Source organism: Chelonia mydas, chromosome 5 (assembly GCF_015237465.2).
Source record: "Chelonia mydas isolate rCheMyd1 chromosome 5, rCheMyd1.pri.v2, whole genome shotgun sequence".
In the NCBI taxonomy this organism is placed as follows: Eukaryota; Metazoa; Chordata; order Testudines; family Cheloniidae; genus Chelonia; species Chelonia mydas.
Window position 1 is genome coordinate 119674196 of NC_051245.2, and position 27722 is coordinate 119701917.

Consider the following 27722-nt stretch of genomic DNA (forward strand, 5'->3'; position numbering starts at 1 on the left):
ATTCCAGTTGCCCTTTGAAAACTTACAAAAAATAGTGGAATTGTACAGGTGTAACTGAGGGCAAAATTTGTAGAATCCATACAATGGTCATGTTCCAGAAGACAGACCGAATGCACTTGACATTCAAGTTCCAGCGTGAATCTGCAGGCATGCCAATAAGAAAAACCATCACTTTACTTGCAAACTGAACAAATTTGATCTGGAAGCCAGTGAGACCTGAATGTCCCAATATAATTGACTATGCATGGGTGCAGTCTGTTGCGGGACCAGTCCCTAAAATTACTCTAACTACTGTAATTTCATTAGACCAATTTTGCCCTTTATTCCTGGAATCCAGAGTCCCCTTCTCCTACAAATTACGCCCTAACTGCTGATCGCCCCTGCCATTCCTTTGTTGCAAGTGGCTTCAAAAATAGATGGAGCTTTAAACTGACTGTGTGTAAAGAAATGAGTACTTGCATTTCCCATTGGTTTCAGAAGAACCTTGCAAGCCCCATTAATCAATCTAAATTAAGATGAAACATCTTCAGGTGATTGGATGAAGGCCAAAAATAGTCCCCCTTTTCCACCCAAGAACATGCACGACTTTTCAGTTAGATTAATTTCTAAAATTGGAAGGGATGAAAGGAGAGCTGGAATAATTGGCTATTTAGTTAATTGGAAGTTAGAAGCAGAATCAGCTCCTTTAATGGTGTACGATAAATTTGTTGGTGGTATTTACAAAGAGTGCCTGATATTTTAAAGTATTTCTTAATGAATCCTGTAATCTGCCTCCCTCTCCTCTACTGTGCACTGATAATTCAATCACAAAAGAAGACAGCGGCTGTATGAGTTAGATGGTAAGGCAGTTTCACCCCTGTGATTTTTCTGATTTTCATGCTGCGTTTTAAGAATTGTCACTCCAGGCGACACTGAGTTAGTGACATGCTAAACAATTTGGCAGGGATGTAAGCACCTCACAACATGAACCTGCCCATCCATGATAACACTTAAAAACCAGAGCTGAGTGAATACAACAAAACAGCCCTTGTGAACAGTCCTTTGACTTCCACGTGGTTCTTCACTTCTGCCATATTTGTACAACTTTTTATTTGCTATGGCTGTTCTTCGGGGGTGAAAGTCATCCCATATGATGACGTGCACATCAGAGGCACATGTAATCTAATATGATTTATACGGCTGACCATCCCTGTCGTGCCTGAACACCTGCCATGTAAAATCCATGCCAATAGTAAAGTCCTTGAGTGGACTACATGGAGTCTCTGGCACTTCTCCCCTTTTGGGCTCAAAACTCTGCTTGGGGGAATGTTTATAATTTGGGGTCTTGGTTGGTGTTTAGAGTGTCTCTTGTTGGCCCTTTAAATAATGGTGAATTTCACCTTGAATGTGTGAACAATAGTATTCGCTCTTCATTATTTGCTGTTAGCTGTTCCCTGTTCATCATTTGTTTTACTCTTCTAATCAGAGCCCAGAAATGATATATTTGCTAGTGAAGGAAGGACCGTTTTCACCACTATCACTGTGTACCATTGGCTTGATGGATGGCACAAGATTATTGTCCGCGGTGGTGCTGACAATGGGTTTGTCCTGCTTACATTAACAGTTCAATAATTTGAGTGCTGGCCCAGGAGATTCCTGGCTGAGACGTATTTTCATTGATAGGTCAATTTCTTTGGGTAAGCAGGACTTACACGTAGACTGGCTTTGTGTTGCTGTTATCCAGTCCAGACCAGCCAGATGCCAAACTCTAGCGCTCTCCTTCTGTCTTCTCTCTAGAATGCCAGTTGCAATCACCAATCGTATTCCTCAGATTCTAGAATGTCTGATTCTCTTCTGGTGCTTCCTGCATGTGTTAACTCTTAAGCCCGTGTCTAGAATTCTCTTTATTCTCCAGCCAGGACAAAAGGTTAATTACTATCACTTAATTCTGTAGAAAATCCCACCTTTGTATCCTTGAATCCCTTCTTTATAAAGTGTCTAGATTTTAATAGGATACAGATCTTTGACCAAGGTAAAATAATTTAACCCTCTATTGACCTACTGCAGTATTTGCCAAAGTCTAACAAGCCAAATTCAGCGAAACTGCCCTTAAACCAGTTGCATAATGTTCATACCTAGAGATTGCACTGATTTAACTAGACCCCAAACAGAGTTCGTTAAATCAATGCACTTTCTGTGTGGAGATAAGCCCTTAGGCTGCCACTGGGTCTGTGCAGGTGGACTCCTATGCCTATGCAGTGCCCCATTGACTTCAATGCCCGTGTGTTGGATCCAGAGGCAGGATCAGGCTCTCTGCCTGTATTAGACTAAAGCAGCAGTTCTCAAACTTTAACAAACCGAGAACCCCCCTTTTGATTTAAAATTTTTCGGAGACCCCCCCCAAACTCCCTGACTCAGCCTTACCCTGTCCCTTCCCTGAGGCCCTGCCCCCCACTCACTCCATCCCACCTCCCTCCATTGCTCGCTCTCCCCCACCCTCACTGGGGCAGGGGTTGTGTTGCGGGGGTGTGTGTGCGGGGTGCGGGCTGTGGGAGGGAGTTTGGGTGTGGGATGTGAGCTCTGGGCTGGGGCAGGAGGTTGGGGTGCAGGCGGGGGTGAGGGCTCTGGCCGGGCAGCGCTTATCTTGGGTGGCTCCCGAAAGCGACCAGCACATCCCTCTGGCAGCAGCTTCTAGGTCGGGGGGCCAGGGGGTCTCCGCATGCTGCCCCTGCCTGCAGGCACCGCACCCGCAGCTCCCATTGGCCGCAGTTCCTAGCCAATGGGAGCTGTAGAGTTGGTGCTCAGGGCAGAAGCAGCCCGTGGAGACACCCTGCCCCTCACCCTCCCCAGGGGCTGTAGGAATGTGCTGGCCAATTCTGGGAGTGGCGCAGCACCAGGACAGGTAGGAAGCCTGTTTCCTGGTGTGCTGGAAGGGAGGGGGAGAAGTTGAAGGAGAGAGGGAAGAAGGGGAGGAGTCTTCAGTGGGGCCCGCGGACCCCCTGGAGTATCCTTGGGAACCCCCAGGGGTCCGCGGATCCAATTTGAGAAATGCTGGACTAAAGGAAAACTAGAATTTGTAGGTGTTAAATTAGCAACCATAAAATTCCCATGTACTGATGTTCAAAAATAGCAAGTAGAGTTCATAGAATCGTAAATTAGGGTTGGAAGAGACCTCAGGAGGTCATCTAGTCCAACCCCCTGTTCAAGGCAGGACCAACCCCAACTAAATCATCCCAGCCAGGGCTTTGTCAAGCCGGGCCTTAAAAACCTCTAAGGATGGAGATTCCACCACCTCCCTAGGTAACCCACTCCAGTGCTTCACCACCCTCCTGGTGAAACAGTTTTTCCGAATATCCAATCTAGACCTCCCCCACTGCAACTTGAGACCATTACTCCTCGTTCTGTCATCTGCTACCACTGAGAACAGCCGAGCTCCATCCTCTTTGGAACCCCCCTTCTGGTAGTTGAAGGCTGCTATCGAATGCCCCCTCACTCTTCTCTTCTGCAGACTAAACAAGCCCAGTTCCCTCAGCCTCTCCTTGTAAGTCATGTGCCCCAGCCCCCTGATCATTTTCGTTGCCCTCCGCTGGACTCTCTCCAATTTGTCCACATCCTTTCTGTAGTGGGGGGCCCAAAACTGGACACAATACTCCAGATGTGGCTTCACCAGTGCTGAATAGAAGGGAATAATCACTTCCCTTGATCTGCTGGCAGTGCTCCTACTAATGCAGCCCCATATGCCGTAAGCCTTCTTGGCAACAAGGATACACTGCTGACTCATATCCAGCTTCTCGTCCACTGTAATCCCCAGGTCCTTTTCTGCAGAACTGCCACTTAGCCAGTCGGGCCCCAGTGACAGTCATGTCCAGTGACAGTATAGTCTAGTGGATAGAGCATAGGACAGGGCGTCAGGAGTCCTGAGTTCTAGCTGTTCTGTTGCCACTGAGCTTTGTGTGACCTTGGGCAAGTCACATCGCCTCCCTGTGCCTCTGTTTTCCCATCTTACCTTTTGTTTTTCTTGTTCATTGTTGGGGCAGGGACTGTCTCTTACTCTGTATATGTACTGCCCCTAGAACAATGGGGTCCTGATCCTGACTTAGGGCTTTAGGCACTACTGTAATACAAATAATTATTATTAATAATGCAAATTTACTAAAATGGTGTGACTGCTCCTTCAGAGCCACTCTGCCGCACATTAACTTCGATTTTTGTGACCTGTCAGGGAAATGGGGATTCAACATGTGCAGTTAGGAATTGGGTCTGTTTCATTATCCAAAATGATTCTTGTTGGAATGAAAGAGGAGTTGCAAAAGGTGTGGACTGTAAACAAAACCATGGCGGAGAGAAAACAGGTTATCATTTAAAGCAGACTACCAACCAAGCTGTACAGGAGTTGAATCCAAAATTAGACCAATTTACAAATAAGCACACAGGAAGGAAAAAAACCCAGAACAGCACTGATTTGCACCATTGTTGCCAATCCCAGTAAAATATCTGGGGCTGAATGAGCACAGACTTAGGTCCCTGCAGTGAAGTCAATGGGACTCTGCAGAGAAACAAGGTTTCGCCTGCATGGACCAGTTTCAGGACAGGGGCCCTACCAGCCATCTCACCCCTATAGATAACCACTACATTTCAGGGTTGAGGCACACTGATCGCCACCAAGTAGATGCTATGCTCCGCTATTTCAGTGATGAGCCTAGCATAAGCACCTAGGGCCACACCACCTGTTCTGTGGATAGAGGATTTCACCATCCAGCACCTGTAACAAACAGCACACTATTTTCCTAACAGAAATATATAAAACATTTTATAAGACTGCAAGGAAAGCCGAAATATTCAATCTGGGCTACACAGGCTGTAAGTGAAAAAAAATTATGGATAATCAAAGGCTCCTAAAGCATGAACTGGTGATTGGTTGATTTAAGCCTTGGTGAACACACAGCAGCCATCGGCGCTTATTTTGTTCGCTACTCTAGAAATATACTGGGTCCGCTCTTGTAGTCTTTCCTTACAGCCAAGTCTCTCATGCTATGTCATGTGCTAAAGTAGAAGACTTGAGAAAACACTTGACTGTGTCTCTTAAAAATCCTTCTGCTGGCCATAACCTGCAGAATTCCATTTATTAGAATTTTCTCTTCTTTCCTCCTTGACTTCCTCCCCCCGCCCTCCCCGGCCATGACAGATCCCTGTGTAATAAAATCTTTTCAGCCTGAGGTGTTTGCCTTCATGGTTCTCTTTTCTCTAACTGCCGTTCAGTTAATTTTCAGTTCGCTCATATATATATTCCAGGACTCTGCCTGTTTCCCCAGGAGATGCTAGACAATAGCCTCCCACACTGCAGTTGAAGGGCTTTCTGAAAATGTATGTGGGGGGAATTAGGCAAGATGAGAACTAACTAATGCTAATTAATTCAGAACCTTTGTATTATTCAACTACACTACCTTGTTTAAAGAGTAGAAGCACCTCTCATGATGGGTAATATTAATATTCCCTTCATGTAGGTCTGACCAAGTCACCTCACATTGCAGTGTTCATGCTCCCAGATTAAAAGGTCAGAGCTAGTGGTATCTAAACAAGTTTTTCCTAGTTAACAATCAGGACAAAATGACGATAAAAATGGAGATGGTGACACTAGATGCTAATTAAGGTATCCGCTATCGTTTGTTCAGAGAAGCTTTCCTCAAGAGGAAGAGAGATGCACAGATATAGGCCCAAATTCTCTCTGTGCCAATATCTAGTTCTAGCTTCCTGATTCCCTGGGCTGATCTGTGCCATCTCTGATCGCAGCATAGGCTGGAGCAGCCTATGCTAGCTGGCAATTGCCTCCAAGGAATCATGTGTCATCTGAGGACAGACCGAGTGCAGCATATTCCAGTCATAACCCACACTACCACTGTCCTGCCCCCTTCGTCTGAGCCAAATGTAGAAGAGTGGCGAAAAGGCTGGCTATGCCAGCTCTGTGCCAGCTGAGAGGTCCTCCATAGGGAGGGAATTCTCAGATTGGCTGCTTTTTTGCCTCTTTGAGCTTCCAGGACAACATCAAATGGCCAGAATGCAGGAGATAATCTGGCCCATAAAATACATTTCTTTTCCATAGGCAAATTATTGTAGTAACAGACTCACTGATGGTGAACAGTAAATTTGCAAGAACAGGCATAAACTCTACAAGAAGGATGTGGAAAAATTGGAAAGAGTCCAGTGGAGGGCAACAAAAATGATTAGGGGACTGGAACACATGACTTCTGAGGAGAGGCTGAGGGAACTGGGAATGTTTAGTCTTCAGAAGAGAAGAACGAGGGTGGATTTGATAGCTGCTTTCAGCTACCTGAAAGGGGGTTCCAAAGAGGATGGCTCTAGACTGTTCTCAGTGGTAGCAGATGACAGAACAAGGAGTAATGGTCTCAAGTTGCAGTGGGGGAGATTTAGGTTGGATATTAGGAAAATCTTTTTCACTATGAGGGTGGTGAAACACTGGAATGCGTTACCTAGGGAGATGGTGGAATCTCCTGCCCTAGAAGTTTTTAAGGTCAGGCTTGACAAAGCCCTGGCTGGGATGATTTAGTCGGGGATCGGCTCTGCTTTGAGCAGGGGGTTGGACTAGATGACCTCCTGAGGTCCCTTCCAACCCTGATACTCTATGATTCTATGATTCTACATATTTATGACATAGTTGCAAGGGCCGCAACATTCAATTAGGCAGAGCAATGGTGCTACAAAGGACCTTCAGCTTCCTTGCTATAATCTATTCAGTTTCTTAACACATGTGATCCAGATGCTTCTGAACCTAATTAAATGTCTCACAGCACACTACTTCAGTTTAAAACACCCAGCTCCTTACTGTTTTCCATAATATACCTATGGAATCGAAGGCATGGTGTTAAGTCACAGGGCACTGGATTGACAAAATCCAGTTATTACTATGCTCTGGCTGCACTGGCCAAGGAAACAGTATTAATGCCATTCTTAAACATGGTAATTGCTAGAAAGGTGCTGACAGGATTTCAGTAGTAATGATGTGCACAATTCTTGTAATTCAATAAGAATTCTTCCTTAACCTATCATCCCATTAAACACTCCCAAAAGCCATTTAGAACAGAAATCACTCATGTACGCCTGCCCAGTTAGGAGCAGAGCTAGGTGAAATATGGATTTTGTTGTTGTTGTTGTTTGCTGGCAATTCCAAAATATAAAACGAGAAAATAAAATTGTTGCAGCTCAAACTGAAGATGAAATTTTCTGACAAACTGAAAAATAAAATTGTTTTGGGTCAAATCACATGTTTCATTTTGATTTTGGGCATTATTGTACTTTAAAAAAAATTAAAAGAAATTGCAAAACAAAGTTACATTAAATAGAAAAATGGAAACGTTTTGATTTGAAAAATTGAAATGTTTTGAAGGGGGGGGCGGAGTTGACTGAATCAGTTTTGTGGAATTGATGTGAATGCATGAATTTTTTCAGCATTACTGAATCTGCATTGTTTGCTGGAAAAAGTTTTAGTCAAAAAATTTCATCCCTCTTTAGTTAGGAGTTCTTAGGAAACACGATGATATCAACTCCCCATCCTAGTGCCTTTCCATCCCCCTCTCAAAGGAGACAGGCCATGTGGAGCAAGTCTCTGTGCAAGTGAAGTGGCATCATCCTATGAAAATTTGCCAGAATTTGATGCTACTTTAACCAGCCCTTACCCCCATACATGCCTTGCCAAAACCCACAGTGCCCCAACAACTGGGAATTCAAATGGAAGAGCTTCTTTGGGTTCAGAGTGCTGAGAATGGGATTGTGCCCCATGGCACCCTGGCTATTTCTTAATGAGGTTAGAGTTTCCATTCCTCTCATTTCCCTTACATTGTCCTGTGTGAGTGTGTATGGTAGGGTACTGGGCAGCTTTCTGGCGACTGTGGTTTTTCCTTTGGTTTATACCACTGCCTAGTGCTGATCTCTAAAGCCATTTTAAGTCTCTCTTGGCACACCTCCAGTTAAATCTCCCATTAGAGTTCTGTTCTCCACACATCGTGTACAGTAAAGAGATTGAACATCTCAATGCAGATTGTTACCAGGTTATGTTCAATTAAAATTACAGTAGTCAGCATCTCAAAGTAATGCTTAGCAGGAAGGGGTTTTTTGGTTTAAACTACTAATTAACGTTGGGCCAAAAATACTTTACAGAAAGGGCCCAATCCTTCACTACCAATCGTGTGGTACTTACTCCCACTGAAGTCAATAGTTTTGCCTACGTAAGCTGTCCTGGCATGTTAAATTGGACACATTTGCCCAGATAAATCTTTTGATCATCCACAGAGTGGCTTTCATGTCACTGTAAACCCATCTTATTTTAAAGTATGATTTCCTCATTTATTTAGCATAAAACACAATTGATTTAAACCATTTATGACGTGGGCAGTACAATCACTTCTGCGCTGGATTATGATCTTGCAATCTGCTCTGAGTTAAGGAGCAGTGCATGGTTGCACTGGTCCAGAAGCAGAGAAGGGATCAAATTGTGATTGAGATTTTGATTCTGCTTCCTTCTTGCTCAATGGGAGATATAATCTGCACCACCCTAAACCTGGTGACCTCTGTCTGAGTCACACTCTCACCTCTGAGGCTGCTCCAGGGGCTATGCAACAAGACACTAGACAGGTTGTAAAACTACAATCTAGCACTTAATATTGTTCCTCTTTTTCTCTGCTTGCTACATGAGCTTGCCATGATATTCTCCAAGCTGAATTAAATGAAGAACTTTCAGTCCAATGTAACTTACTCTACATATTTGTCTGTCTTTCAGTCTGGTAAAGTTTTGGACAGTGCTTTCCCAAGAGGTGTGATGAGAAATGGCTTTAGGAAACAACACCCAGCGAAGTTATTCCATCATCCCATGTTTCATCTTCGTCGAGGTGAGTGCACTGCACAGAGGCTGCAGAAGTTTGTGTCATGCTGTGATGAAGCTGGGACAAAAACAGCTGAACTCTGTAAGAATGAAGAGTAGCAAGTCAGCAGTTGTGAAATGCATCCTGTTTTGATAAAGAAATGACAAGGTGACAAGGATTGTATATCACACGTGAACACAGCTTGCTTATTTAACAAGGTATCAGGGCCAGACTGGTCTCACATTACAATCACACAATGGGGTATAAGCAGATTCCCCCATCCCTCCCTTACAGCCCTATATAGGTTTGTCAGACTTCAGATCCAGGTGCAGAAGAATGAGCAGGTGCTGCAGTCTCAATTAGTCCATCCCTGGAGCAGGGGAGTAGGGACTAGAGGGAGTGTTGGCTCTCCCTGCCCAACTCACTGGCTAGCATAGCTGATCTAGGAGGGGGTGTCATCATTTACTGCTGTAAGTGGCCACTGCCTTCTGGAGCAAGAAGAAAGGGAGGGAAGAATTGTTGTTATTTATATGGGTGTCTCTGAGGCATACAGTCCCTAGAGCTACCCCAGGTTGATGCAACATAGGCACCAGCCCTTGCTCAGGGGAGTGAACTAATTCTCAGTCTAGCCCAGCTTATAGACTGAGGGGCCGGTTGTTCAACTCTTACTGCAATCGGTGAGCATTCACTCAGGTGAATGGTCTAGTGGGAATCTAGTGAGATGCTTCTACTGTTGAAACATGGTGGTGGAGTCAGATGATACAACATTGTGAGTTAACTAATGTTGAAGTAATGTGAGTGAATGCTCACTTAATTTAAGTAAGGGATCCAACAACCAGGGCCTTTGTTTGCTGGTTATGGAGTTGCTTTTCTTTTATCAGCCTGGCAGGTTCTTTATTGGTCGTTTATTCACTCTAGTGAGTTTGTTTCCTGTTATGATCAAAATAAATGAATACCAAAACCTCTTGTTCTCTCTCCCTACTAGGAAGTAGGTCACATCTCAATCTGAGGATCTGGATTTGGGTTATTTTTCAAGGAAACTTTTGTTAAAAGTTTGTCTGGGGAGAGCTATACTATTAAGGAGTCATAGGCATCCACCTATTGCTGCGTAATCCATACCCCCACACCTGTTGTTGTCCCTTAGTCCTGAATTGTAAAATTAACATTGTGGGCCAGATTGGGACTAGGTCTGTGAGGGTCACAGGGGCAGGAGTGAGGGAGTAGGGCACGAGAAGAACCCACTGGAAAGGGCTAGAAGGCCTAGTCACAGTCTTGGTCTTCGTGTTCTGTGGGCCTGATCCAGCTCCCACTGCAGTCAATGGAGGGACCTTCCATTGCATGGAACCAGGGCCTTTGTTGGCTGGATGTGGAGTTTGTCTGAGTCCCCATGCAAGCAAGGAGGCTTGCTCTCTTAATGCAAGGATAGTAACCTCTACAAAGGGAGCTAGGATATCTAGAGCATGTGATTGTAACAGATACCTCTCGTGGCCTCACACATCCAGGACTGTGTTCGCTCCCGCTAAGGGAGAGCTTCTCTGCACCCACTCCCCACCTTCTGTTTCACAGAGGTGTGCCCTGAGAGTGCGATCAGTTTCAGTATGGGCCTGATCTAAAGCCCATTGAAGTCAGAGAGTCTTCCTATTGCCTTGAATGAGCTTTGGTTAGCCGCTATCATAATCAGAAATCTGACTGGCTGAAGAAGGTACTAGCTGTATAGGTGTGGGACATAATCACATGGGCCAGGGCTGATTAACCAATTGTTATGGGGAAATGTTGCAAAACCATTGTAGAAACAGAGTAGTACATCTCAAGAGGTGGAGTCATAGCAGACAGCTATGTCTAGTGAGTGGTTTAAGGCAACTGACTCTCAGTTGTGTCTTACGGTTGTCCTTGGGGATTTATCACTGACATAATACCCACATTTTCAAGGAATAGAGGTCTCTGTCTCCTGTGGAAACCAGACCAAATTGCTTAGGTAACCTCAAAAACAGGAAAGGACAGAAATCCATACATCGTTATTTCATTCATCCCCCAAACCACATTTTTTCCCAAATGGGCATAAGAAATACCAGAAAGGTGAGAAATAAGATCTTTCAAATTTATAGCCTGAATCATCTCTGAAGATTTTTAGCCCTCTAATCTGTGAACGATGAGTCTGAGGGTAGTGGGGTCAACAGAGTTATAAATTGGCCTATAGACAAGGCTGACGTGAACATAAAAGTAAATCAAGTGCCAGGAGGAAGGGAAGATCGTTGCTCACTGACTGAGCATACTTCCCCTGTCCTTTGGCATGCTAGACATGATGACAACAGTCCATTTTTATTAAGAAACAGACGCAAAGACAGAGAACCGGTGTTAAAATGGATGTTCCCTGTGCTGGCATTGCCTAATGCCAGCTCTTCCCATTCACTGCGCTACATCTTTTACTCATGTTACTGTTTGCCTTTCTGGAAAAGTGATGTGGATTGTCCGTGTCCAGCGCAGCGGAATTGGACTCTGTAGGCTATTTTATGTTTATCGCAAGTAGTATAGATCTAACCAGCTCTTAGAATTTGATTTCCCACTGGGACGGCAGAGCTGATGGACAGCAGCCCACTCATTCTGAGAAGCCACTACTGCTCTTCATGGTAAGCTCTATACTAATTAATCTTTATAGCACTGGGCCCCATGTCAGTAATTTGATGATAGCCCTGAACCAATGATTCTCAGCATTTCCTGGTGACCCAAGGAGAGCTGGCTAATTACATGGGGCTTCTCCTCCTGCTTGTTCCCAGCTGCTAAGTCACATTGAGGACAGCTAGAAACATATTGTGTGATTTCCTAATCGTTCTTTTCCATGTTTAGCAATTTCTGGTAAAACAGTGGCGTTATGTGATGACAAATGAGAGGAGAGATGGCCCACAATCTGTATGATCATCATTGATATTCCTGGGTTACCTAGGGAGGTGGTGGAATCTCCATCCTTAGAGGTTTTTAAGGCCTGGCTTGACAAAACCCTGGCTGGGATGATTTAGTTGGGGTTGGTCCTGCTTTGAGCAGGAGGTTGGACTAAATGAGCTCCTGAGGTCTCTTCCAACCCTAATCTATGATTCTGTGTTGAACCTAGAGCCCCCAACTGAAATTGAGGCCTCAGTGTGTTAGGTGCTGCACAGACCCAGTAAGAGACAGCCCCTGCTTGGGAGAGCTTACAGTTCAAATAGGCAAGATAGATGCAGGGAAGGGGAAACAGAGGCTCAGAGAGATTAAACGATTTGCCCAAGGCTACACATCAGCTCAGTCGCAGAGCCAGGAAGAGAACCCAGGTTTCCTAGGTCCTAATTCAGAGGCCTGTCCACTGGATCCCATTGCCTCTCTCACTGATCTTCCTAATAAGGTTTTGTCCACTCACTGATAAAGTTCAAGCACGTTGCCCTAAAACTTATTTTTCAATTCCTGACTGAGCTGAGCACCAAAATTTCATGCCAGTACATTTTTGCTCTCAATAAAACTTGATCTTGCCTCAGTGCAGGGGGCTGGGCTTGATAACCCCTTAAAGTCCCTGTCATGGGACAAGTGCGCCCTGTCCCCTCTTGAGGCGGGGCGGGGTAATTACTTCCCCACAGTCACGTCCTTAGGACCACCCCTTGTCTTGAGGGTATGTGGACTAATGATAAAATCACTATGGCCGCTCTCGCTCTCTCAAGGTTGTGTAGCCCAAAGGCCAGAGTCAGGGTGACAGCCCCTTCCCAGTGGTCAGAGTCAGTGTGGCCGCCTGGCTCAGCAAGGCAATATGGCCTAGTTGGAAGAGTCAGTAGGGCTGCCCTCTCTCAGGGCTGCTCTCAGAGCTACGTGGCCAATGGTCAGAGTCAGTAAGGTCGCCCTCTCTCGGGGTGGCATGGCCTAGTGACCTGAGTCAGTATCACTGCCCCTTCTGTGGGGCTGCGTGACCTAGTGGCCTGTTAGGGGAGTGGGCTGCCACCCTGGGAAGGGTGGTGGCCGGGTGGGGGGACCCAGGCCCATCCTCCTCCACCGAGTCCCCCCACAAGCCCCATCACAGTCCCTTCCAGCTGTGATTCTATGATTCTGCTCTACAATATCAGCTACAATGCTCTCAGGTTTGGACGAGCTCAAGACTGAATATGAAAGTATTAGACACACAGTTTTGATATTTTAAAAATCATCCTGCTTATGCTGATATTTGACAGTTTTTATAATTCCGATGGTTATTCAGACTTCCATTTTCAACACCATTTTCTTAATCTTATTTTTCTCCACTCAGCTCACTAATCTTGGCAGTTAGTTATTATAAAATCTGACCTGAAGGTGAATGGCTCATTGTAAGGACTTTCCCCCGGGGCTGACTTTTCCAAATTCCTTTATACATTCAGATTGTGGACATTTAAATAAAGAGGTAACATGCAACATCTAATCTGTAATGACAGAAATGTTAAATCAACATTTCAGTCCCTAATCAGAAAAGCTATGTCACATTCAAGGCTAAAGAAGACTTAATTAAAATAATTCTCAGTCACTTATCAAATATATGTCTGTGTCTAAAATATTCAAGGCAAGTGTCTTGATCATTCCTTTTTATTGTGTTCTATCAGATACCATTATATTCTGACATGCAGTGCAGCTTATATCTCCAAATATTATATGACAGGAACCGCCATGATTATTTATTATATTAGATGTTATGTTATATACATACTCAAAGGATATGGGAAATAGAGAGGAGTGTTCACTCTTCTTATGTATGCAAATCTTGATGGTACTGATCAATTTTTATTTAAGAAAGAGATAGGGAATACGTAATGTGTCTCAGGTTTTCTATGTTGCTTGTTAATATAGGACTCCTGGGGCTGGTTGCCGCCAGTGTAAATTAGAGTAGCCCCCAGGATGCTGTAATCCAGCACTGGGGGGACAGACGGTGCACAGAGGCTGCAACAAGAGCAGGGCAGTGCAAAGGTGGATTTAAAACCAGTTTTGCTCACACAGCGCTGGTATGCAGTTTGTGGTGAGATGAGGATCTGACTGTACAGCTCATGGGCCTTGGTCCTGCAAGCTATTGAAGGCTGCTAGCAGAAATGCAGAGACCCAACGCACTAGGGTTTATTTGCTCAGGAGCTTCCAGAGGGATATGTGCACAATGGTCTACTGGGTTTGAAAGGAGCTCTGTAAGGAGGGAGGCAAAGTGTGTGGGGCTGGAGATAAGGTCTGTGCATTGCCCACAGCCTTACATGTATTATAGTGAATGCAAACGGTGTATAGCCACTATTTTTATGATTTCCAATTACTCCTATTGTAAGCCAAGACTGTTAGCTACTCGGGTGTGCTCATATGTCTCAACCTCTGGACTCTGAAATGGGGGACTGTGACCCTCAAAATGAGGGACAACACACCTTGAACTGAGGGACTCAGACTTTATGGCCGGAAGGGACCATCATGGCCATCTACTCTGACCTTCTGCACATTGCAGACCACAGAACCTCACCCACCCACTCCTGTAATAGACCCCTAACCACTGGCTGAGTTACTGAAGTGCTCATATCATGATTTAAAGACTTTTTAAGTTAGAGAATCCACCATTGACTCTAGCTCAAACCAGCAAGTGACCCGTGCCCTATGGTGCAGAGGAAGGCGGAAAAAAAACCAGGGTCTCCGCCAGTCTGACTTGGGGGGAAATTCCTTCCTAACTCCAGTTTGGGTGATCAGCTAGACCCTGGGCATGTGGGCAAGACCCACCAGCCAGACACCTGGGAAATAATTCTCCCTAGTTACTCAGAGCCCTCCCCATCTGATGCACTGCATAATGTGGGGGACACATTTTTTGTTGAACAAACTGTTTTATTTGAAAAAAAAATAAATACAAGAATACAAATATTCTGGAACTTATTATACTGAAGCTAAACAATGATTCTCTGAGCAGGGATGAAGTGGTCCAGGGGCAGGGATTTTGGTTGTTGGGATCAGGGGTCCAGGGGCCCTGCTCTTGCCAGCACCAGGGCAAATCTCTCTTCCAATTAGCAGGGCTCCAGCATCGGCATCTTCCCCTGAGGCAGAAGCCTGGGCCCCTCAGTAGCACCTCCCAGTCGTCGCTCTCCATATTCCTCAGCCCAGGCACCCAGAGGGGTGTGGGGGGCGGGAGTTGAGTCCGGCTGCTTCTCTGGACACACATTGCCACGGCTGCCCCCTGGTTCAGCAGCCTCTCAGAGCCCAGCAGGACTTTGGAAAGGCAATAAGAGACCTTGGGACAACTTGAAAAATGGGGAAGAGATGTGGCATGTCCTGCACCGTGTAGGAAACACTTAAGAGGTATTGGGTGTGCTTAAGATCTGCTGTTGGCAGGGTGTGTGTGGGTTTTAAGAAAACTGTCCCTAACGTCCATGTCTCATGACTTATGCTGGCCACAGGGTCATGACTGAAACACTGCCCTGTAGGGTGTACTCCCCCTCATACTATCAGGTCATGAGTACCAAAGCACTTGCCACAGGCTGGCTGTCCCTTGTAGGGGAGTCAGGCTCAGCCTTGCCTGTGGGGATCATCTACCCTCCCAACTGATCCTCTTCAGCTGAAGATCAGGTGGCCTGGGGTAATGATTGGACCCCGGTTAGCTGAGAGAGCTCAGTTGGTGGGAGGAGACTAGGGGGTTAGGAATCCTGGTGTTGAGGCCTCGGGGGAGAGTAGGTTTGGAGATTCCCCTCCTGAGACGGCAGCTCTGGCAAAAGGGCAAGGAGCAGCAAAGATATGGAAGGGCTAAAGGAGAGGAATGAGCTGCTGTGGTGATCCTGGGTCGAGGGGCAAGACGCCAAGGAGGCAGCCCTGAGGGTTGGTGTTCTGAAGGAGGAATGGATCAGGGGTATCTAGGAAAGAAGCCCTGGGACAGGGTATTCTGAACAGAGGCACACAGGAGGGGCATCAGATGATGGATTGATCAACTATGTCTTGCTGGACATTGATTAGGGTGGTACATTGTGACCCTGGATGGGTTGAGACTAAATGTGACCTGGACGGAGGGCTGAGCCACAAGAAGCAGCAGACTGCTGCAGGGCTGGAGTGGCTGTCAGCAGGGGGAGGGCCCAGCTACGCGGGGAGTACTAGCACAAAGTCCTCTCTTTGATGGAGCTGTGCTAAGCAGCCCTACTGACGGTTCAGTGCTGCTCGCTCGCTAGCATTGTCTGCATCCCTGTAGGACTGCGCCTTTAGTCCTGATGAACTACGCACACAACCAAACATGGCTTGAAATCATCCCACCCAATCAGAGCTGGTTGATTGTGTTAAAAGGATGGTGGGTGCGGAGATTGCAGTAGAGAAAAGTAACGCCCTGATTAGCTGGAGGTATGTTTTGTACCCAGAATTTTCATAGGTCAGTTATGGTACATGTGGACAGAATTATTGAACAGGGGACATCAGTTTTGATTTGAGGCTGTTTGTTGACGAGGGGTCACTTTGTAGGCAGAAAAAAACGAGGAGTCCTTGTGGCACCTTAGGGACTAACAAATTTATGTGCGTGGGCTACAGTCCACTACACTGAGAAAAAGTGGGGCTATCGGGACTAATATTCTGCAGGACCTGAGTTCTGTTCCCTGACTTTCCTTGTGACCTTGGGCAAGCCACTTCCCCTCTCTGTGCCTCTGTTTTCCCCTCACCCTTTGTTTGTCTTGCCTATTTAAATTGTAATCTCTGTTGGGCAAGACTGCCTCTTTCTATATATATATATATATATATATATATATATATATATATGCATAAAACTTAGCATAATGGGGCCTCTATGCATCTGCTGTAATCACTTGTCTATTTTTCATATTATTCGGTAACATCTCATTTTTAACATGCTTCATTTAAACTAGTGTTCATTCTCCTCTTTGTTTTGAAATGTGTGATATTTATAGCCATATTTTCCGGCATTGTACAAAACAAACACATACTTATTGACTATAGGCCCCTGATTCTGAAGACTGTCCCATGAGTAACTTTACACTTGTGAGTTGCTCCATTGTTTCCAATGGGCCTGTTCATGTGTGTATTTGTTTGTAGGAACGAGGCCTGTATAAATACACTGAATCTTGCAATGTTTTGACTGTTGTGAAAAGAAATTAGAAAGCTAGTTCCAGTGTGCTAGTTTGCTACAAACATCAAGACAGAGATGTGTTTGTACCCTGAGAAAACATGCCCCCAGTAAGACACGTACAACCCCACTGACTTCAGTGGGGCTCCGTATGTACGCTTGAGGGCAGAACTTGAACCATTGTGTGGAAACATGATGATGGACAGGCTCTAAAGCGCTTTGTGTTATAAAAGCAATTTTCCTGCACACCTTTTAAATGGAAATGTCTCCATCTGATCACAGATTACAGAGAGGTATCTAATTTGAGTGACTCTGATGCGTACAATATGTGCTGTGGTGTTCTTTGCTCTGGTGAATAGTAATCACGGATGACGGGAGTGCTGTAGGGAGGGACTGGAACAAGCAACAGCACCATCAAAGCTTAGTGGGTTAGACAGCCTTCAAACTCTGCAATTTGAAGAGCCTACTTCTTTGTGCAAAGCCTTTTGATTTTTGCCTCCAGGAAAGCTTTTGCCAGTGAGCGGAAACTGTGTCTTCTTGACAACTCAATGTATAGTGCTCTGCATAGAATCGAGAGGATTTTGCAGGAGATTTTTTTTTCCAAGCTGATGCGAGCTGCTGAAAGATGTAGCAAAAGAGGAAGACAGTCATGCAGCTCGTCTGATCCAAACGTTCACTTGTACTAAATCATATTTGACCTTATGGGATCCCTGTTTCGTTAGGGCAAATGTTCCTTACGTTTCCTGGTTTTAGTTTTACACCAGTATAACTAAAATAAAAATAGTGCCCGCAGGCTAGTATGACAAATAAGAGTTCAGGATAAAAAGCCAACGGATTATTCATCCTGATTTCAGAACTGGACAAAGGGAAAATCCAGCAGAACACAATGTAACTGAGGTTGCAGCTTTGTCCCACACCCTGTGTGTGGGACAATGCCATGTCTGTGCTGTCCCAGGCATAGGGCAGGGAAGGGATTCTGCTTCTGGAAAGCACAGCTTCCTCCTTGCTTCTTCTTACTCTGGGAGTTATTGGCCTATGAGAGCAAATTGCAACACCTCTCCCGCAAGCCCTGCCTGGTGCATTGCGGGTGCAGAGCCAGGCTCGACCCATCTTCCTGCTTGGAATGGAGGGAATAGTAGGCTTGCAGATCTTCCTTATCCTGCGTGCCTGGACCCAAGGTCCTAGTAGCCCATTCAGGAGTTTAAGGGGGATTCTTACTTCACCTTTATGGCCCTGTGTAGGTGTCTGATCCAAGCACAGTCTGGTCCATAGTGGTGTACATTGTACTGTATCATTTAATTCAGTTGATTACATTGCAGATCAGAGTTGAATGCCCCATAGATCTAAATGAATGTCTCACTTTCAGAATCTATTACAGTATGAAAACAGGTAAAATACAAAAGGCCTATGCCGTGTCCTATCATCGATCAGTACACTCATCTTCCATTGATGCCATTTGTACTTTTGCTATAATACCCATCTCCCCTTCAAGCAGGATATGGTCCTAACTAGTTGCACAGAGAGTTGGTCTTTGGTGCTGCTGAATTTCCTTGGAGCTAAATGGCAAAATGAAAACGGAATCTGAGTGAAACCAACGTACTATGCTCAACTCCACTCCACCCCCCAACCAATCTCTAGACGTCATTCAAGGTACATCTACACAGGGATAAAAAAAAAATCCTCAGCTGGCCCAGGTCAGCTGACTTGGTCTCATGGGGCTTGGGCTCCGGACTGAAAAATTGCCATGTAGGCATTTGGGCTCAGGCTGGAGCCTGAGCTCTGGGAACCTGCAAGGGGTCGGGTTCCAGATCTCGGGCTCCAGCCCAAGACCACGTGTCTATACAGCAATTTTTAGCCCTGCAGCCTGCACCCCGCAAGTCAAAGTTAGCTGACCCAGGCCAGCCATGGCCATCCTGTGTAGATGTACCCTCAGAAGAGAGCTGAATTCTAATGGACTTCTTAAAGAATTGCTTTCCCCTTTGTAAAATCTTCTGACATTGTCCTTGGATCAAAGGCTTATCCTTGAATATGAACCCACCTATACCAGAAATATTCATTGCCAACCCATGATATTCGTGGTGTTGCTGAATGTTGCATTCTGGACCATCTTGAGTAAAGTACATCAAGAGATTCCACACCAAGGGACTTCTCACAAAGGGAAGATTTTTTTAAAAGGTTAGTTTCTGTGCTAATGGCCCCCCACAGCCTGGTTAATGGGAGCAGTCAGAATATAAATCTGAGCTGGATGCAATTTCCAATTTTACTTTGCAGATCACCTTAAACAAGAGATTCCTCATTTTTCTCATCTCTAGCCAGAATTAGCACGCACACAACATTTTGTAGGCCTTGCTGATCATCCCCTTCTCTTTTAGGCATGGAAAGAAAGATAGAAGCACAAATACTGGCCAAAAATGTCCAGTCTGCGTGCCACAGGGTATGAAGTAGGAACTGCCTTCCTTCTAGCTGTGGATGTCCCATGCATGATCACTGCTAAGTCAAATTTCAAATTTCCCAAATTTCAGCAGGGCATAACTAAGCATGGAGGGGGTGGAGGTGGGCAACAGTTTTTTGTGTAGAGCTGCTATCTCCAAGCAAAGTAATGGAAACTTATTTACACTTCAGCTGATGAGATACTGCTGTCTCGCTGAAGCCATGTTACCCATAGCTCTTTGATCATTAGGTTTGGAAGTGATGTGGTGGCTCTGAAAGGTAGAGGTCCAAGCCACTGGCAACCTTCCCACCCCTGGGGCCAGGACAGCCTGGCATACACCTACCCTTCATCAGCCAGCGGATCTGGGGGATCTCACTGGGCCGTTGCAGGATCCATTACCCCATTCCATGCTGTCATCAGATCTTCAGTTTTTTGGGTTTTTTTTAGCCACACTGTTTGTTCCCTCATCAGGCGATTAACTCTGTCTCTGCCACAATGGGTGGAGGTGTCCTTGGCAGTGATGGCTCTTGTTTTCTGTGACTTCATAATATTTAAAAAAATCTAGTCAGTACATTGATTTACATGTTAAGATAACAGACTTCAAACAGACTTCAAAGAGAAACTGCAGAACTAAAATTAATTTGTAAATTAAACACCATTAATCTGGGCTTGAATAGGGACTGGGAGTGGCTGGCTCACCACAAAAGCAACTTTCCCTCTCTTGGTATTAACACCTCCTCATCAATTATTGGGAGTGGACCACATCCACCCTGACTGAATTGGCCCTATCAACACTTATTGGTTCTCCACTTGTAAGGTAACTCCCTTTTCTTCATGTATAATAATGCCTGCACCTGTAATTTGTACTCCATGCATCTGAAAAAGTGGGTTTTTTACCCACGAAAGCTTATACCCAAATAAATCTGTTAGTCCTGAAGATGCCACCGGACTCCTCGTTAAGATAACCAGTTACAAAAGGGTAGTAGAATTGCTTCAGTTGGTGTGTGGTACTGATGCTCATGATGTCGCCATTTCTGGGGCTTTATTCTCATTCTTCATGAGCCCTTTTACACCACTCTGGCAGTGTAAAGGGTCCTTAAAGTGTATGTAGGTTACCTTTTCCTCATACCCTTTTACACTGGCAAAGCAGGAAAAGGGGGCTTATTTCGACTGCAAATCTGGTTTTTGTTGTATACCCTCTGCTACTTCTACCACTTCTGCTTATGGTACTTGGGACAAAAGATTGGTTATTCTTACTGTGACATATCAATCTCAGTTGTACTCTTAAAAACAGACTCTGTGTGTGTGTATGTGTGTAGGGGGGTAATACACACACACACACACACACCCCTACCTATCTACCTCAGTGCACATACAATACCACCTAAACTTTTGGGTTTGTTCCCTGAGATTGGACACAAACACTGCTGAAGAATAGGTGTCAGCTGGAAGAAATACGGGGTCTCAGAAGGCCAGGTGATTGAGTCATCCGTCTAATATTGGATTTTTCCATAGTTTTCACCCTGTAGTATCATCTTCATTTCTGATTGCCATTTTGGTAGTTTTTCATATTGTCATAGGATGACTGAGCACTTATAGAATGCCTGTGTTGACTCTGAACTCCTGCATTTTTGAATTGTCAACTTAAAAAATATCCACAGCCAAGAGAATAAATCCAAGGAGGAAAAATATTAGAGCTGATCAAAAATATTTTGTTTTTAAATTATTTTTGGTCAAAAATGGCTTTTTGATTTAAAAAATATTCTCAAGAATTTGTGTTCATCAAAATATTTTGTTTTCCATCAAAAACATGAAACTGAAATTTGTTTTCAAAAACAAAACCCCTCTCCACCCCCCCCCCCCAAATCATTTTTTCCCTCCTTTCCTTTTTTCAGTTTAGAGTTTTTCCATTATTGGTTTTCCTGGTAGAAGTGAAAATGTACATTGAAAGTCTAACAAAACAAAAATGTTCAGTTTCTTTTGAAAATGTTCATGGAAAATTACGATTTTTCAACCAGCTCTATAAAATGCCTTCCATTTATTTATTTATTCCACATTTTGTCTCTTTCCTGGTGAGAGAGACGGAAAGTGGGGAGAAGTCAGTGGAACTGCTTATGTGAGTGAAATTAAGTTTATGTTGAAGTGCTTTGCTGTTTCGGGATCTTAAGGCTTGTCTATGCTTGGAAATTTACTGAAATTGTAGGCACGCCTTTCAGAAGAGGAGTGTCTTGATGGGGGCGTATATTGAAATAATTCTTTTGGAACAACCATTTTGGTCCGTTTCCAAATGTTGTGAACATCGTGTCTGATCTCCGTCCTCCTAAATTGCTGAACAAACCAAAACATCAGATCTGATGACCCTTGAATGTTGGGAAAATTCAGAAGCAGCTCTAGAGCCAAACACCGTGAGTGAGCCAATTGCTAAAATACATTTTAAAAAAAAGTCAAACTAGATTTGCTATGAACTCTCTCCTTCATAACAACCTAGAAATTAGACCAACTGTTGGTCAGCTGATTTGTGCCCGCAGTCCTTTGGAAGATTATCCTTTCATACCGTTTTATAAATCTAGTCAATGCAGCAGCGTTCTTTTTCGTTTAAAGACAGCCAGGAAATGAAATTTTCAGCGGAAGTGCTCATAAAAGTGCTATTTTTGCTACCTGCTTTGAAATAGCTATGTTTTATGGGAGAAGGCCTGCAGTCCTCCTCACACATAAAATACAAAATATATAGCTTTAATATTTAGAGACACATGGGCGGCAAAGCATTTCTCTCTTTCTCTCCCTGCATTTTGCTGCAGTGATTTTTATGTGATAAATCAGGTGGAGAAAATGTTTTTCAGTTGAACTTTTTTGTGATACTGCCTTAGATTATTTCCCTATGTTATGCAAGTGCCTTTCGAGCGCATGTTTGTCGTCAGTAACACAGCGGGGATTATATTGCTACAAAAAGGCTGGAAGCATATTGAAATAATGGAGTAAACATTTCCTTTTTTTAATCTAAGTTTTTGTTTCAGCTGTCTAGAAACTGGAAAGATTTCCCCCCTTTTTATTGTACCATTCTTTCCTTCTTAACTTGCGACTAGACTTAGTGCAGTCAATGGGAGTTTTGTCATAGACTTCCATGGAAACACAATTGGGTCCTTTAGGTTTTACATTTCCGTGTACTCTAGTCCTCAGAGCAAGTATCTTTGATAGGGGTGGGCTACTGTTTGAGCCACTTCCTTTCCATCCTTATTTCCTTGGGAAACCCTATTCTTTCTTCCTATCCTCAGAAAGCCGTTGGTCTGTGATGACCTTCATTCCAGTAAAGAAAACTCTGTCTAGAATCTGATGTTTGTGGCCTGGGAGGGATGGCTCAAAGGACTATAATGTATCATAGAATCATAGAATATCAGGGTTGGAAGGGACCTCAGGAGGTCATCTAGTCCAACCCCCTCCTCAAAGCAGGACCAATCCCCAGTTTTTGCCCCAGTTCCCTAAATGGCCCCCTCAAGGATTGAACTAACAACCCTGGGTTTAGCAGGCCAATGCTCAAACCACTGAGCTATCCCTCCCCCCAATGGACAGTGACCTGTTTCCACCTGGTTTCGAACCGGGGACCTTTCGTGTGTCAGGCGGTGTCATGTAGTGTGCTTCCTCATTCCTTCTTTCCCCACAGCTGGAGAATGAAAGACGGGACTTGGAGGCGGGAGTTACACTTTTCATAGTGTATGAACTGAGGCAAGAGCTGGTTGAAAAATAGAGGGTAAATTTGTGAAAGTTTTCCTGTTTTTTGGAGGGGGGGGGAGTTATCCAAATTAAAAATTTTGATGAACATTTTTGTTGTAATTTTGAAACTTGAAACATTTCAACCAGCTCTAGCTGCCATAGAGTGTCCAGGTTAACATCACTAGTGTTCTCCTAATGCTAGTGAGACAATCCTTCGGAGCTGTATCAAGGATGCCCAGCGATGGTGTCACAGTTATGAGCACTTAAAATATACATGTTGAGATTTTCATAATAGACCTAGGGGCAGGAATGTGGAAGCGAGCGGCGAGCTCATGGGCAGCAGGTGGAGCCCCCCTTTGGGGAGGCTAGCCCGCAACTGCGCCCCTTCTGCCTGCACTCCCGCCCTCAGCAGCTGGAGCCCCGAGACCCCCTGCGCCTGGAGCCATGAGCACCACCCCCCATAGCCGGTGGAGCCCCGGGCTGCCGAAGCCGTGAGACACCCCCTCGCTCCCCCCCACCCACCCACACACCTGCCTGGAGGAGCCCTGGGCCAGCCGCAGCTGTGCCTCCGTTCCCTTCCCCTCCCCTCCCCAGACCCAAGCCGCCCAGAGATGTTTTTTGTTATTATTTGGACTTCTATTATGTAAAAGCATTTTTAAATTTACTTCCAAAAAAGCAAAAGAAACCATAATAATAAAGACAAGAATGTGCAAAGCACCTTATTTGTGTTTCTATTCTGTTAGGTACAGTAAAGAATAGAGATAACTGTGCTTGACTTTCATTACGGAGTCTGCAAAAAAAACCAAAAAACCCAAAACCTTACGTACATAAATTACAATGATTTGGATGTATAGATGTGTATATTTCTTTATTAACTTTAGGAAAAATAAATAATTTCATGAAAAAGTGTAAGTGCGGCCACCAGCAAGAGTTGGTGGCTGCACTGAGGCCACCAAAAAATTTGTTGCGAGAATCCCTGCTCTAGAATATATAGTTTATAAAGTCACCCTGAGCTGAATTATTTTCAAATAGTTTTAAGTAAATTATAATTGTAGTATGTGGCAGCATCAGTCTTTGTCATGCTTTGCTGACTTGTCAGAAAGGTGGATGGACCAGTGGTTAAGGTGCTAGCCTCCTGGCTTGCGAGATCTGTATTTAATTCTTTGCTTTACCACTGACTCCCTGTATGACTTTGGTCAAGCCACTTGAACCCAGCTCCGTTTCAATGGAAACCAATGGAAGTTAGAAGCCTACATACTTTTGTGAACCTGGGCCCTCATCTCTGTGCCCCATTTCTATAAAACGGGGCTAATAGCATTCCCAGCCTCACAGGGGTGTTGTGAGCATAATTACATTAAAGATTGTGAGGTGCTTAGATATGATGGTGATGAGGGCCACAGACCTCCATGAAGCAATGGTAAAAAATGCTATACAGTGTCACAGTGGTACTATGCTACATTCCTATGAGAACGTACAATACTTCTCAATGGTCCAAATGCTCCACTCCATTAATTTGCTTGAGCTCCATTGTTTCTCACCTTGTTCATTCATAATACATATTAATTTCTCTACATATTACTTTTTAAATTTCTCTTTAAACTCTCCGTATTTGCCAGGTCATTCCTTATTATTTGCTTTTTTCATCTCTAGGCCTTATTCTACCTTTGTTACGGATGACTAGATAATTCCATATTGCACAATTGGCTTAATCTCAGTGAATCTCAGGTGTCTATCGAACATTGGATTACTTCTGTTGAGTTGCTAGGTAGTTTTAATGTTACCTGACAATAAAATAAACCTTCATCTTCTGGAGAAAAAGAACTAGATAAATTCATGGAGGATAGGGTCCATCAATAGCTATTAGCCAGGATGGGCAGGTATGGCGTCCCTAGCCTCTGTATGCCAGAAGCTGGGAATGAGCGACAGGGGATGGATCGCTTGATGATTACCTGTTCTGTTCATTCCCCCTGGGGCACCTGGCATTGGCCACTGTCGGAAGACAGGATACTGGGATCGATGGACCTTTGGTCTGACCCAGTATGGCCATTCTTATGTTCTTATATTTTTGTTTGCCAAGTAGTCTGAAAGGATTTCTCCCACACCACCTTTGCCCCAAGAACTGTAGTATTTTTGCATTCATGAATTTAGATTGTAACATCCTTTTTCTTTATGATACAAAGACTGCTGGGTGACCTTAACTGCAGAGAGGCCACCATGTCTTCATGACACATTATATATAAGATGGTTTTCAGGATAGTCAGATATAGTAACTGTGTCCATCCTCAGATAACCCCTCATAAGTTGTAATGTTCCTGAAATACTGCCTTAGAGCCAGATGCTGGATACTTTACTCATACGAGTACTCCCTTTGGACGATTCAGTGGCACAACTCATGGAGACCGAAATTATTTATGTGCATCAATGTGTTTACAGGACTGAATTCTTGATTAAGATAATATTGCAGCACCAGTGAATCAGTGTTTCCAAAGCTGTGACATCCTATGAAAAGGAGGTCATAAAGACAATGACGTCCAACAAATATGGAAAGAAGATATTGAAATTATTAATTTAAGCAAAGGTCAGTAGATATTAAATCTTTTTGGTAATTTTCCAGCTTTATACGATGCCTATCATTATAGTCTTGCCTAGCCTAGCAAATGCAGGCTATATAATGGCAGAGATTTATGATTTCTGTACAGATCTATAACAATAAGTTGTATTTGGCTCTTACTACAGCATTAGTGTACAGGATCTGAACTCAGGGTTTATCTTTTCTTAGGAGAGACCTTCTTATAACTATTATTTAGTAGGTCACACTTTCTATTAGGGTCTATTTAGAAATAGTTTATATATAAATGATGAATTTATATGTGACATTTTTATATATGACAAGTCCATTGTTATATCATTTAAGAGATTAATCGGTTGCTTATAACTATCTTCAGCGGATGTGCTTAAAACAATCTATAACACACACTACTCATGTCTGTTATAACAACTATTAATCATTTATTGACCTGTTATAGACTGTTTATAAATCACCCTCACAATAAAGTGGGACCATTTAAGATATATTATACTAGCATTCAGTGTCCCGATCAGGATCAAGTTCTCCCTGTTAGGTGCTGTACAGAAGCATAAAGACGTGGCGTAAAATGCCCATTGGAGTCAATGAGAGTTTTTGCCTTTGTCTTCAGTGGGGCCACGATTTCACCCATCGCCTCTACTCCAAAGATTTTGTAATCTAGAGAGATTGGATTTGGTTAGTCCTAAGAGGTTTGGCATATATTTTATTAAAATGTCAAAGTTTAAAAATTAGTCCTTACTAATCAATCATTGAATGGAGCAGTGCTATTAGGACAACCAGAATTTAAATTCTAATAAATTCTAATAGAATTTAAATTCTTATCTGTCTTACAGTGTGAGTACTAATATGTTAATAAGAGTTTTGACATATTTAGGACTGAGAAAGGAATGAAGGATTGGACTCCCCAAAATAGAATGTGATCTTTTGTTTAACATAGTGGAGTTATTGATTTTATTTGCCTTTGGTTTACTGCAGCTTATAACTGAGACTGCATTTCTAATAAAATTATATTATAGATAGATGTAAATTATTCCTGGAAATGTAAACCATATTTGTGTTAGTGCCTGACTAATTTAAGAATCCAATTACAATGAAATGGAGTAATCTTTCAAGTAGATTGGATAAAGGATTACACTTTTATTATCTTTGGGCCGTTACTGAGCTTGACTCAGAGAGCCCATTAAATTAGCAGTGTAGTGAAGTTGTCCTTAATGATCTATATGTGCTCATTGCTCGCACTGATTTTAAAAATCAGAGTGAACTGTTAGTCAGGCATTTCACAAACTCACAATAAGTAGCTTTAAAGTTATTTTGACTGGCCAAATTCGGGGGCGGGGGGGGAGTGGGGAGGGTGAGGAATTGGAGTGCTCTTTACCTCATGGATGTATACGTTTTTCACACTTATTACATGAGTCCTGTAGAGATGATGGGTGACGGGGGAACTGCATTATGGGATATCTCTGACTCAGGAAAACCCCAGAGCATACATGAGTTGAATAAAATAGGCAGCCAGAGCCAAGCAAAGAAAATGCCAAACTTGAAACCGCTTCCTCTTCTTCCTCCCCCCCTCTCTCCCCCCCCCCCACCGGCCACTTCCTTGGAATATTACTAAAGGTGTGGGGCCCGTTGGGCTCAGGGGTGAAAAAAGGTCTGGGGAGATGGAAAAGTAGAAGTAGGTGGTTAGGCTAGGAAGAGAGAGGGGTGGGATGTGGCAAAGAGGAGGAAGGCAAAAGGAGATCCGTAAAGTCTTGGATAATTTAATAAAACCCCCTGAACTTTAGGGACATATCCAAATTAAACCTCCAAACCAAGTTGAGGTTTGTTCCTACTAAGTTTCCCCGGATAATATATTCATTCTGTGTATTTAAAGAAAATGGGGTTCAACAGGGGGGCAAATTACCAACAGTCAATCTGCTGATTTCCCCTCCACCTCCCCATTGTGGCATTGCTGGGTCCCTAAAATATTAATCAGAGTTTCAACATTCACTCTTACTAGTCTCGTCTGCTTTGTAGATCAGTAGCCTGCTATGGCTTGTGGTTGCGTTACCACCTTTCTAAACTTCTGCCTCACAAATTATATTGACCAGACTTCTC

At 43.9% G+C, this 27722-nt stretch overlaps 1 protein-coding gene across 4 annotated transcripts in view; it reads left to right on the forward strand.

Annotated features, from left to right (window-relative positions):
• PLPPR1 (phospholipid phosphatase related 1) overlaps nt 1-27722 on the forward strand; it is a 178231-nt gene that overhangs the window by 63731 nt on the left and 86778 nt on the right. For all 4 annotated transcript variants that reach the window (XM_037902162.2, XM_043547314.1, XM_037902161.2 and 1 more), the window contains exon 2: nt 8771-8879. In XM_037902162.2, coding sequence (XP_037758090.1) covers nt 8817-8879 — 63 coding nt within the window. In that variant the 5' untranslated portion in view covers nt 8771-8816. The remainder of the gene's footprint in view (nt 1-8770; nt 8880-27722) is intronic.